This window comes from Gekko japonicus, unplaced genomic scaffold (genome assembly GCF_001447785.1).
Source record: "Gekko japonicus isolate JY-2015 unplaced genomic scaffold, Gekko_japonicus_V1.1 scaffold2173, whole genome shotgun sequence".
Lineage (NCBI taxonomy): Eukaryota > Metazoa > Chordata > Lepidosauria > Squamata > Gekkonidae > Gekko > Gekko japonicus.
Genome location: NW_015172070.1, coordinates 224408 through 237129, shown reverse-complemented (window position 1 = coordinate 237129; position 12722 = coordinate 224408). Strand labels below are relative to the sequence as shown.

The following is a 12722-nucleotide window of genomic DNA, read 5'->3' as shown; positions in this document are numbered from 1 at the left end:
GTTTAGTCATGACCACGGAAACGTCTTCGGACAGCGCTGGCTCTTCGGCTTTGAAACGGAGATGAGCACCGCAACCCTGGAGTCAGACTCGACTGGCTTTCGAGCAAGGGAACCTTTACCTTTACCTTTAATGCTGTTCTAGGTAACACAGTATAAGAGGGGGTTTTGGGGGGAGGGCGGGTTGCCACAAGTCCTATGCCCGGCCTATGTGCCTGTCCTTTTGTGAGCATTTAGCAGAGGCTAACTTGCAAGTGGTACTATGAAACTTTGTCTCCATCAAAAGTGTTGGACCATGGCAAGCATTGCTGGCAAGCACTGACCCCTTGTGGTGAACATCCAAATCTGCATGCTCAGTTTCTGTCCTCTTATGCGGACAGATCTCAAACCCATCGTTTTTCTTTATTCCCCTGCTCTTTTTAGATTTTTTCCCCCTGTTCATAAATTAACATCTCCCCCACTCCCATAAGACAAGGTTGTAAGGGTGTGTAAGAGTAATGGTCTATCTCAGGGGCCCCCCAGCCTTTTTGCACCTGCAGGCACCTCTGGAGTTCTGGTGTAGCGTGGTGGGCGCCAGTGTTCCCTCTAAGCTGAGTTAGTGTGAGCTAGCTCACAGTTTTTTAGCCTCCAGCTCACACATTTTTGCCTTAGCTCAAGAAGGATGGCTCCAGAGCAAACTGATTTATGCAGTAGCCAAATCGCTCGCTCACAACTTTAATGCCAGTAGCTCACAAAGTAGAATTTTTGCTCACAAGATTCCACTGCTTAGAGGGAACATTGGGGGCACAACCACAAAATGGCTGCCACAGAAAGAGCTGCCTCAGGAGGTGGAGCCAGCTATAAAATGGTTGCCACAGTTGACCTTCAGTCACACAGTGAAGAGCCTTGTGTGCTGGTAGCAGCTGCCGTCACAGCAGCTTTTTAAGAATCTGCAGAGCCAATCAGAAGCTCTGCTTAGGCAGAAGTCCTGCCCACTTCCTAAAAAACACTTGGCGACCACCATGTTAGGTACTCTGGTCCATCTAATTCAGTATCCTGTTTTCAGCAGCAGCCCTACCTCAAACGTCCTTTTGGGACTTTTCTTCTGGGAAGCCCACAAATAGGGCCCACTGGTAAGAGGCCTCGTCTGTTGACTCTTCCCCTTCCAGCTTCTTACAACGGAGGCATTCTGCCCCTGAGCCTGGGTCATCCAGTGTTTCTCCACAAAATTCTAGCTTGTGAAACTCATCTTCACAAGGCATTAGTAATGGATGCTAGTTCAGATGGCTGTAAAACGAGGTTTAGATATATTAATGGAGGAGAAGAGGCCTGTCTGCACCTATTGGCCATGATGGTTAAATGGAAGTGCTCTGCCCTTGAACGCCAGCTGCTGAGGATCAGGGCGTCAGCAGGGCAAAACTGTTGGTTTCCTGCCTGGCTGGTGGGCTTCCCATCAGGGCGTCCTGCCGGCCACCATTGGAAACTGGATACTGGACCAGTCAGCCCCACAGAGCTCTGCTGATGTTCTTCTGAAGCTCCACCCCTTCCAGGATGGAGCCATAAGTTTCCAGCCCTGTGAGCTTAGGCTTGTGTTTATATTCCTTGGCCTTGATGGGTTTGCGATATTCAGAATAAGAGCAGCAGCAGCCTTCTGATTACATGGTTCAAAGGTCCTATCAACAAGACAGGTTGGCTCTTGGATGAGTCCACCGGAATAGGACAAACCGAGGTTAAACACCACTCCACTTGGGACACACACCAACCTTGTCATATTTTGTGGGGCCATTTAAAGCTCACTCCTCTGTCTCCTGTACATCTGTCCGCACGCTGGCTTTTCTTTGAAGCAGCATTGGTCTCCATTGCCTAAGGTAGTGGGGGCTGGGGGGTGACTTTCCTCTCTTCTGAGATCTCATTTCTACTTCCCCCTTCCAGTTTACGGCATCATCGGGATCTTCTGCCTGGCCGCTTCGGTTGGCCTCTACAGCTGCCTTTCTCCATTTGTCCGGAGGTTCCCTTGGGGAAAATGCAGGTATGTGGCTGTTCAGCTGCTTTGTTATTTATTCGGTTTTTAGCCCTCCCTCCCCTGCATAGCAGGGCTCAGGGCAGGTAACAACATTCATAAAAACAAACAGTACAGCAACGACACAGACGGTGTATAAAGGAGCACAATGTGGCTCTTCTGATCCCAGGAGGGAATAAATATCCTAATTTGATCTTGTAGGAAGGAGTGGGGGGAGAAGAGAGAAAGGGAAGAGGAGGGAAGAAAAAAGGAAAAGGCAGGAGGGAAGGGAGTCCAATTCATAGGCCTGGCGGACCAGCTCTGTCTTACACACAATTCAGCGGGGCCTGTACCTTCTCCACGCCCGTAAAGCATATAGTGATCTGTGTTCCCTTCGATGCTGTCCATCTGGTTTTCAGGGTTCCTGATAACAACCTGCCGTACTTCCACAAGCGTCCGCAGGTCCGGATGCTGCTCTTGGCCCTCTTCTGCGTCGCCGTCAGCGTGGTCTGGGTCGTCTTCCGAAACGAGGACCAGTAAGTCCCGCCGTGTGTATTCCGCTCAGCTTTCAAACTCCGGTGCTCCAGTGTTTGCCTGTAGCCCTCTAGAGGTTGGTGGTGAGGGCCAGGAAGCTGCCTGTTTGTAAAACGAAGGCTCAGCTAATGCTCGCAGCCTGCATAGCCCCCACCAGCCCGAGCTGGTCAAAGCTTGGAAGCGAAGGCAGCCCGGCCCAGGTCAGTACTTGGATGGGAGGCCACCCAGGAAGTCCAGGATCGCTAGGCAGAGGCAGGCAGCGGCCAATCACGTTTCTCCATCTGTTGCTTTGAAAACCCCATGAAAGGTCACCCTGAGTTGATTGTGACTTGAAGGCACTTTATTGTTATTATTATTTTTGTATTCTTCATATGTGCCATGTGAGTGTGTGTGTGTGCACCTGGGAGTCATGGCAGCCTCTGGTGACTGACCCTGCTTAGCTTCTGAGATCTGACGAGATTGGGCTTAATTCTTATTAAGTTACGGGTAGGCTGAAAAGCTGGCGGATCCTGCCACTTATTACACATTGGCTGAAACAAGGCTCACTATTCGCTTGTTAATGTGAAACGTTTTTCCCTGGGCTGCCCCGCCCCCCAGCTGCTCAAGTAGCTTTGTCTGCTGGCTGGGTTCTCTGGTGTTCCCCATGCCCTGGGCCTCTCTCTCCATTGATGGCCCTGGATTTGATGGGCAAGACCATCTCCTGAAACAAGGGAAGATACTATGAGTGATAGGGGGTTTGTGTCTGTGTGTGTCTGTGTGTTGCTGTGGTGGCGGCGGCTGTTGTACGCAAAAGACTTTTGAGGTGTGGCAGTGTAACCATGGAACCTCAATAGGGACCCAGAGCAGCTTACATCATTCTCCTGTCCTCCATTTTCCCCTCACAACAGCCTTGTGAGGTAGGTTAGGTGGAATGTGTGTGACTGGCCCAAGGTCACCCAGCAAGCCTCCAATGGCAGAGGAAGGATTCGAACCTGGGTCTCCTTGATCCTAGTCCAGCCCTTTAAACAGTATGCCACGCTGGCGTTAGGTACTGGGCAAAGAACTTATTGCAACCCAACTTTCATTCTTTTTTCCCCTCGGTTTCATTAGTTCTGCCTGCTGTGGTAAGGAGGTTTTTGGCTTGGTTTTTTAATCAGGCCTATGTTATGTTAGGAGTTGGATCCCCTCAGAGCAGTTTAATGAGCAGGGGCGCTTTCCTCGGTTGCAAGGAGCCAGAGGGCAACACCACCGCTAAAGGGACAGATCTGCAGGAGCTTCTTTCAAATCATCTTCAAACTGTTATTTTGAAATTTTGATTTATTGCTGGCCATTCTGAGCAAATGATATCGGAAAGAGCGGGCCATGAGTCATTGTCATTCATTACAAAGGCCACGGTCTGTAGAAGACTAACATGGGGGCGGTCTTGTCCAGAGGGTTTGAAATCTTTCTGTGCAATCCTATGCACGTTTACTCAGGAGTAAGCTCTAATGTATTAAATGGGCCTTCTCTCCCAGGTAAGGGGACATAGGGTTCACACAGTGTAGGTTAGTGGAGAAGAGGATGAGCTAGTATATCTGGGAGATAGCTGCCGGTCCGAGTCTCATCTTGTCCGCAAACTCACTTGATGACCTTGTCTGTCATCTTTCTCATGATTCTAATCTGTCTTTCTGTCTAACCCCATTTTTATCCTACCCTTCCTCCAAAGAGCTCAGGGGTGGCATACATAATTCTCGCCTCTCCTCGATTGTATCTTCACAACAACCCTATAAGGTAGGTTAGGCTGAGAAAGGGTGAGACTGAACCCAAGGTCACGTGCAGAGCTCCGTGGCCGTGTAGGGACTCAAACCCAGGCTTCTTCGGTCCTAGTCTAATCATTCCGTCACGCTGGCTGCCTAAGGGCAAGGTTTCTTTCTCAGTTCTCCGCAAAGAATAGGAGTGCTAAGACTGGCCTGCCTTGCAGGGGTGTTAAAAGGATGACGGTGCATTTGATCACTGAACGTGCTACGCGAGGGCTTAGTAGTAGGTTAGAATTATATTAACTGTAAAGATGGGGGATGGGGAGAGGCCACTGGGTCCCTGAAATGTTTAGGGAGTGATGATGGTGGGTGGACAGGCAGGTGACACAAGGGTAGAAAGGACCCCGACCCATGAAGGGGGAGCACCCAGGTGGGAGCGGAGAGGAAAACCAAAGGTGCCGGAGGGGAGGTGTGGACTAAGATGCCCTCAGGGCCAGGGCGCAAGACCTAATTAAGGTCAACAGGTCAGACTCTGGGGTCGTTGCGATGCAGGACGGGTGGGGGGAAACAGTCTGGGCCAGGGATCTAGTCTCAGAGTGAGGATCTGGGGCTTCTGCACGGCCCCTGCCCTTCCCTCCCACGTGACTCTTCTCGCTCTAGGTGGGCCTGGGTCCTCCAAGATGCCCTGGGGATCGCCTTCTGCCTTTACATGCTGAAAACTATCCGCTTGCCGACATTCAAGGTAAGGCCAAGGGGCAGGTTGGGGTGGGGATTGTGAAACGCTGAGGGCCAGTGTGGGGTTCAGGCTGGGGAGACCAAGCATATTAGAAAAGAGTTTCTCTCCAGGGTGTGAGCTGGAATGCCTCTTCCGTGAGCAGCAGGGATGCCTCTTCCATGGGCAGCAGACTTCTTCTCGGAAGAAGCATTCCCTCTGGTATGAGAGAGAAGGGAACAGTATCTCCTGTGGAGGTCGGGCCTGTAGTTAGAAGTATTCCCTCCTGTATTTGTGGCTCTTTGAAGCTGGCATTTGCCACCCACAGTCTTCTAACTAACAAGTACCTGAATTAAAAACACATGATTCTTTTTAAAACGTCCACTGCCTGATTATGGGGTGTGTGTGCCCCCCCCCCCCCCCCCGGTTGATCAGAAGGCTTTCAATTGATCACACAATGCAGGTCTAAAAATGGTCACTTTCTAACTCTGAATGAGTCAGGCTGGGGGCGGTGGTATTGATCTATGGCTTCAGGGTGTCCTTTAATTTTGGGAGATCAGCTGCCCTTTTATTAAGATATGCAAAGTGATTTCTTGTCTCTCTCTGTCTTACTCTAGGGCTGTACTTTGCTTCTCTTAGTCCTGTTTGTGTACGATGTTTTCTTTGTGTTCATTACACCGTATTTCACTGAGGTACGTGGTATTTGCCCTGGGATTAGCACAGTGTTTTCTTGGGGGTTTGGATGTATGCCCTGGATCAGGGGTCCCTCACACACAAGTGCCCACCAACACTTTTCCTGGCACCCACCAAGTCTTTTTAGAAAGTGGGTGGGAAAATGTGGGGCGCTTGCACTATATGGCTTCCGATTGGCCACTGAACATCTGTTTGGCTGTGCAGATGTTTTCAGTTGGAGCTGCCACCCCAGTGTCACCTTTATTCTTTTGTCACTCCTCTTTCCAATTGTATTTTACAAATTCTCCTCTTTCCCCTGCACTTGGGCTTGCTGTGTGTGTGGCTACACCTCCTAAAGCAGCCATTTTGTAGCTGACTCCGCCTCCTAAAGCAGCCATTTTGCAGTTGCGCCCATTACCTTATGTCAGAATTCCAATGGGCTCAAAAGGGTTGTGCTGTGCAAGGTGTACCAGTCTTATGTCAGAATTCCAATGGGCTCAAAAGGCTCAAGGTGTACCAGTTCCATGTGCTTGTGTTACCAGGTTTCAGTCAAAGTGTTGGATCAGAGAGTGGTTGTTTGTGCCAAAATGAAGGGAAGGTTTCTCTTTCTTCTGTCTGCATGCGTGAGGGTTGAGAGGGTGTTTAATTTATTTCTTGCAAAGAAGAGAAGGGCGGGAGCCGCCAGTTGCGCAGTCCGGCCAGGCATGAGAAAATTGGTAGGTCTCTGTATCCGTCACTGTCGGAAGGGAGAACCGGGCAGGATGCTGATCCCAAAGGCATCACGAGGCCGGATGGCTTTGCAGCCCTTCTGTTCTCTGTATCAATGTCCAAATGTTACCGTGACGTACTTCGCCAGCGCCTTCGGGCAGTATAGCGCAGGCAGGAGGGCAGCAGGTCAGACTCAAAGGGAAGGAAATGTCACGCTTTTGATTCTTCCCCTTTGAGATCTGGCCTTGCGGCGCCCCCAGCCCTTGAACGATAACTCCTATTTTCCTGCGTCTGTTGACCTGAATTGCGGCAGGCACCAAAAATATCTCGTGCGTGCCCAGACGCGCATTTTATCCCATTACCCTTGATCCCTTGGTGACAGTTTCAATTACGCTCACTATGCACAAAGTTATCTTTATTAATGTAAGGACATTGCAGGGTGGAATGCTCTGTGTGTGTCGGGGTGGGTGTGCTTCATTGCAGACAGACAGTGCCATCATTGCAGATAGACAGTGCCCATTCTGTTAACTGTCCATCACTAGAGAAGTAGGGGCGTCTGTCCTTGTCCTCCAGAGAAGAAAAGATGACTTTGGGGGGGTGGCGGGAAACGAAGGTGTTGGGGAGGGGTGGCGTGCCAGGCCAGGAGGGATTCTTCAGCACTGCCGAGGATTGCACACCAGGGAAGGAGTGCGTTTCCTTTCCAAGGCTGACAGTCCCTAGCATCTTGTCTCTGTCCCCCAAGACTCTTTTTGGTTTAATTTCTGGAGTTTTCTGGGAAGGAGCCCCTGCCCTCTTCATCATCCTGCTGTCGGTCCCTGATCCTCTAAAGGGTAGGAGGCCGGAGACGTGTTTCTTAAAAATGAACTGACTGGACTCCTTCCCCTCTGTTTCTTTCAGACCGGGGAGAGCATCATGGTGGAGGTGGCAGCCGGCCCGACCGACTCGGCCACTCATGAAAAGGTGGGTCTGGGGCAATGTTCCCTCTAAGCTGTGGAGTCCTGTGAGCAAAAATTCTACTTTGTGAGCTACCGGCATTAAAGTTGTGAGCGGGCGATTTGGCTGCTGCGTAAATTAGTTTGCTCTGGAGCCCTCCTTCCTGAGCCAAGGCAAAAATGTGTGAGCTGGAGGCTAAAAAACTGTGAGCTAGCTCACACTAACTCAGCTTAGAGGGAACACTGGTCTGGGGGCTTGGACGTTTCCAAAGAGTGGCCCCCAGGCAAGATGGGGTGTGGGCGGGGCAGGTTACCCGTCTCTTGTCGGGGCTTCAAAGCAGTCCTGCTTGCTTGCTTAACAGCAACTTCCTGCCAAAGAGTCAGTTCTTGACACTTTGGTCTCTCTCGGACAGGGAACCTTCTTTTTTAATTTTCTGTTTCATATCCCACTGAGAGCCAGTTTGGTGTCGTGGTTAAGAGTGGCCGACTCTAATCTGGGAGAACTGGGTTTGATTCCCCACTCCTCCACATGCAGCCAGCTGGGTAACCTTGGGCCAGTCACATTTCTCTCAGAGCTGTTCTCGAGAGAGCTCTCTCGGCCCCACCTTACCTCACAGGGTGTCTGTTGTGGGGAGGGGAAGGGAAAGGAGATTGCAGGCCACTCTGAGACTCCTTTGGGTAGTGAAAGGTGGGGTATAAATCCAATCTCTTCTTCTTCTGGGGTGGATCCCCCTCCAAACCTTCATGCCCTGCTTGTGGATTTCCTGGAGGCAACTGATTCTCCACAGTGGGAAATAATCATAAATAAAAATCTGTCAAGGCATGTAACTTCCCTAAGGAACGCTTCTTTTATCTTTATCCTCCAAAGCTCCCCATGGTGTTGAAGGTACCGAGGCTCAATTTCTCACCCCTGGCGCTCTGCGACAGGCCGTTCTCACTTCTCGGATTCGGGGACATTCTAGTTCCAGGTACATTCTCTTCCTCTGACCTTCCTTTGGGACTTAACAGCGGTTGGTATTCTCACCTCATCTCTGGTTTCTCGCATCTGGCACCTGCTCTTGGCTTCTGTTTCTCAGATATGCTAAGATTTTGCACTTATTAACCCTTCTGTCTGCGAAGGTCATCTTGGTGCCATCTGAGAGGGAAAGGGGGCGATCACTCCGTTGCAGGGGATAACTGCTCTGCTTGCAGAAGGTCCCGGGATGAGTCGCTGGTATCTCCACTCAGAAAGAAACTATTTTGGAAGACTAATGCTCTTGATAAAAAATACCTTTTTGAAAAGGCAAAATATAAGATCCATATTTTTTTCTTTCAACTGGAGTGAAATTCTAAAACGATAAACATGAATGGAAATCTGTCTTTGACTTGCACTCTTCCAGTTGCAAGCCGTATTATCCTAAAAGAGAACGTTTACAGAGTTCTAAACATTCTGTACCTGTGGTACTTGCCACCATACAAGTTAGGCAGAAATGTGTCAGTGTTGAAAATGTGGGCACGTCAGTCAATTGCCTACACGTGTGGTCATCCTGTCCAATTGTTTCTACTTTCGGGACAAGAGTTTTAAATAAGATCGTGTGTCTGACAGGAATATCGGTGCTTAAAAGTTTCAAAATTGTGTTGTTGGGTCTTCTGTATTAATAATGGAATGAAACTGTATTAATAATGGAATTGTCTTATATGGTTTTATGTGGTTTAAACTGTATTTTATGTACTGACTGTGAGCCGCCCTGAGCCTGCATTGCGGGGAGGGCGGGGTATAAATGCGACTAATAAAATAATAATAAATAAATAATAATTCTACAAAAGGTCTCTTCTAAACTAAGATTTCCTATGGTTGCTGACTTATCAACAGCCATAAAATGATCATAGCTAAAAACCCTGGCTTGTTGCCAAACATTTTTTTTTCAAGAAACAGATTTAAAAGGTCTGGTGAAATTGGCTAAATTAACAGTGTGTTTACATCTAAAGGATGGATGATAGTCTAAACCAGCTCTTTTTGTAGAAAAAGCCCAGCAGGAACTCATTAGCATAATAGGCCACACCCAACAGCAGGAACTCATTAGCATATTGGGCCACACCCCTGACAGCACAGCTCATTAGCACATTAGGCCGCACCCCCATGTTACCAGAAGTGTGGTTATCCAGCCACACCCACCTTTTGCTTCTTATTCTGTTTACCTTGTTTGTTGTCAAAACCCAGGGCTTTTTTGTAGCAGGAACTCCTTTGCATGTTAGGCCCCACACCCCTAATGTAGCCAATCCTAATGAGTTCCTGCTGTTGGGTGTGGCCTGTTATGCGAATGAGTTCCTGCTGGGCGTGGCCAGCTTAGGAGCCAGCCGGAACTCCGTTCCTGTGCGTTCCCGCCCAAAAATAGCCCTGGTCTAAATTGTTGTTTGCTGTTTGCTTGGGAACCTTTTGTACAGATTTGGGAAACACTTCTTAGCTTGCAGATGGACATTTACAACTGGTTCCCCCCCCCCCCTTAAATTTAGTAAGATGTTAAGAATCTTGTCTACTTTGTTGTAATTTTGAAAACAATAATAATAAAAAGGAACTCTGGTAGTAGGGCTGGCAAAGACCTCTGTCTATCTCTGTGTAGGTGATCCAATCAGATACTCTGCCCCTGAGCCAAAGCCCCGCCCAGCGTTAGAGCGGGCAAATTGTCCTTTGGCATAAACGCACATGAAGCTGCCTTATACTGAACTGGACCCTTGGTCCATCACGGTTAGTATTGTCTACTCAGAGCAAATCTCCAGGGTCTCAGGCGGAAGTCTTTCACATTAGCTACTGCCAGATCCTTCAGCTGGAGATGCCGGGGATTGAACCTGGGACCTTCCGCACACCAATGATGCTAGGTGCCGAGACCAACAGTGTGGCTGGGGTCAAGGCAAAACTGTACAGCTGTGGTCTTCTGCTTTTCATCAGTGGTACTATAGCTTGCTGGTGGAGCAGGTCCTTCATATACGGAGGGGCCGGAGTTCAGTCTCCATTCAAAGGCTCCCCAGTAGCAGGTGCTGGAAAAGACCTTTCAATGCCTGAGCTACTGCCAGAGGAGCTGTATGAAATGCATCAAAGACTTGACTCTGCACCAGTCAGCTTTGTATGTGCAAAAATCTGCAGTGATGCTTCTCTGCTTTTAGAGCCACCCCTTGGGGGGTCAGGCGCATGCTTTGCCTGCAAAGTGTCCCTGGTTCAGTCCAGGCATCTCCAGGAGCGGCTGCTGGGAAAGACCCCTTCTCTGCCTAAGCTCTCTGAGAGCAGCTGCCAGTCAAAGGAAACGAGTCTGAGCAAGGTGCACCAAGAGTAGAAAGCACCTGGCCCCACTGCTGGACCTCCTGATGGCACCTGGTAATTTTGGCCACTGTGTGACAGAGTGTTGGACTAGATGGGCCATTGGCCTGATCTAACATTGGCTTCTCTTATGTTCTTATGACAGCCTTCTGGCAGAAAGAGAATTAAATAGTTCACAGCTTTGGGTTACCATCCGGTAGAACTTGGGATGGTGTGTGTGTGTATTTAACAATTTCAGTGTTCTGTCCGCGGTCTTTTCCTTCCCTTAGGACTCCTGGTAGCATACTGCCATCGGTTCGACATCCAAGTCCAGTCATCCAGAGTGTACTTTGTTGCCTGCACCACAGGTACGTTTTGCTCCTCCTGGCACATTGCCAGCCCTCTAAAAGCAGAGATCGTTATCACGTCCCTATCCCTATCCCATCAGCACCATTTTGGTTCTTACCTCCTTTCCAACCATCATGCAAAGAGAAGCGGTTTCTCTCCCTCCCCTTTTCTTATCGCCTCTTACTTCGCAAGCTCCTTGTTTCTCTGAGCCAAAATGAAAGCTCTTTGAACACAGATTGAATTACAGCAACCTTGGGTTGGCCCGGTAATAGGTGCGTGGGTGCTCTCTTATTAATGTCATTATATCTAATTCTGAACTGGCCTCTAGGACATAGATCATAAAATCCAAACAATGGAACAGGTAGGGGGGATTTTAGTACAAGCCTGAGGAAAAATGTTGGGGTTAGAAAATCGTCCAAATTATGGAAGTAATACCTCCTTCTTTTAAGAAAAACGTGTCACTGAGAACGTGTGCTGTGAGGTCTCGGCAGCCATTTTGGGGGTTGCTAGGCAACCCGAAGGCAACATTGGGGAGGATTCCAAGCATCAGTATCAGCAGGGGGAAGAGACCTTTAAAAAGTAAAAGATAGGAGGAAGGGATCGTAAAGCTGACAGTGAGAAGAGCAAAGAAAGGTAGGAAAAGGAAAGTTGAAGAAGGGGGACCATAAAAGGTGGGTGAGTAAGGATGGCAGAGGAAGAAACAGAAAAGGGTTAGTGGGCGAAAGGGGAGGGGCTACCAGGGGGAGGGGGGAGGGAATGTGGGATGAGATTCCCATCCCTCCATGAGTTCTTGCCTTTCCTTCACTTGTATTGTGTCTGTTTGTAGCTAAGAACGAGGGTGACAGGCCTGATCAACGCTCTGGTTCAGGGTATGACGTTGACCCATGCAAGGCATACCTATCAACACCTGGGCCTGCACCACCATTAGCTATTGGTCACAAATCCCAGCAGCAGGCATCATTTAAAAAAAAAATGTATTTACTTTAAATATGCTTTACCCCCTCCACAAAACAGAAAGCTCACTATTTCATAAATATTATGCCATGCTATAAATGACACCCCTCCCTTCCCCAAAAGAGGAAAAACAGCCCCACTACCACAAAGAATTAACTATTCAGACTCGAATCCTATAGGAAAAGACACAGGTCTGAGCTAGTATTTAGCAGTTAGCAGACAGACTTGCTAAGGTTTGTGGGTACGTGGCTGTCTTAGAAGGCTTGCCAGCATCTTTCCGGAGAAGGCATCCTGTGTACCTTTTCTGGCAAGCCATTTCAAAGGGGTGGGGGAGCCTCTGTAGAGAAGGCTGTGGCTCTTTGCAGAAGAGAAGAGATTGGATTTATACCCCGCCCTTCACTACCCAAAGGAGTCTCAGAGCAATTTACAGTTTCCTTTCCCTTCCCCTCCCCACAACAGACACCCTGTGAGGTAGGTGGGGCCGAGAGAGCTCTTTGGAGGACTGCTCTTGAGAGAACAGCTCTAAGAGAACTTGTGACTGACTCAAGGTGACACCAGCAGCTGCATGTGGAGGAGTGGGGAATCAAACCCGGTTCTCCCAGTCTAGAGTCCACGCTCCTAACCACTACACCAAACTGGCTCTCTTTGCAGTCAGAGCAACTTCCTGAAAGGACTGTTCTAACAGAGTCCTGGGCCTTTCCTTTTATTTTTTTTTCAAACTGCTTCTGCTGATGGTTTCCCCAGCTTTGCAGTTACAATTTTTGTAACTGCTTCGTTAGGAAGTATCATGAAAATCCTTAAAACTCACACCACCTCCTCTTGTCCCATCATATGTTTTTAAGGTTGCCCCCCCCCCCCCCCCCCCGTCACCATAATAATCACACTGTCGCCCCCACCGCAA

General features: G+C 49.0%; 1 protein-coding gene across 2 annotated transcripts in view; it reads left to right on the top strand.

Annotated features, from left to right (window-relative positions):
- The window catches only part of SPPL2B (signal peptide peptidase like 2B), a 33546-nt gene that overhangs the window by 16405 nt on the left and 4419 nt on the right, over window positions 1-12722 (top strand). For both annotated transcript variants that reach the window (XM_015420844.1, XM_015420845.1), the window contains exons 7-13: window positions 1909-2005; window positions 2395-2511; window positions 4885-4966; window positions 5554-5628; window positions 7214-7276; window positions 8117-8216; window positions 10810-10887. In XM_015420844.1, coding sequence (XP_015276330.1) covers window positions 1909-2005; window positions 2395-2511; window positions 4885-4966; window positions 5554-5628; window positions 7214-7276; window positions 8117-8216; window positions 10810-10887 — 612 coding nt within the window. The remainder of the gene's footprint in view (window positions 1-1908; window positions 2006-2394; window positions 2512-4884; window positions 4967-5553; window positions 5629-7213; window positions 7277-8116; window positions 8217-10809; window positions 10888-12722) is intronic.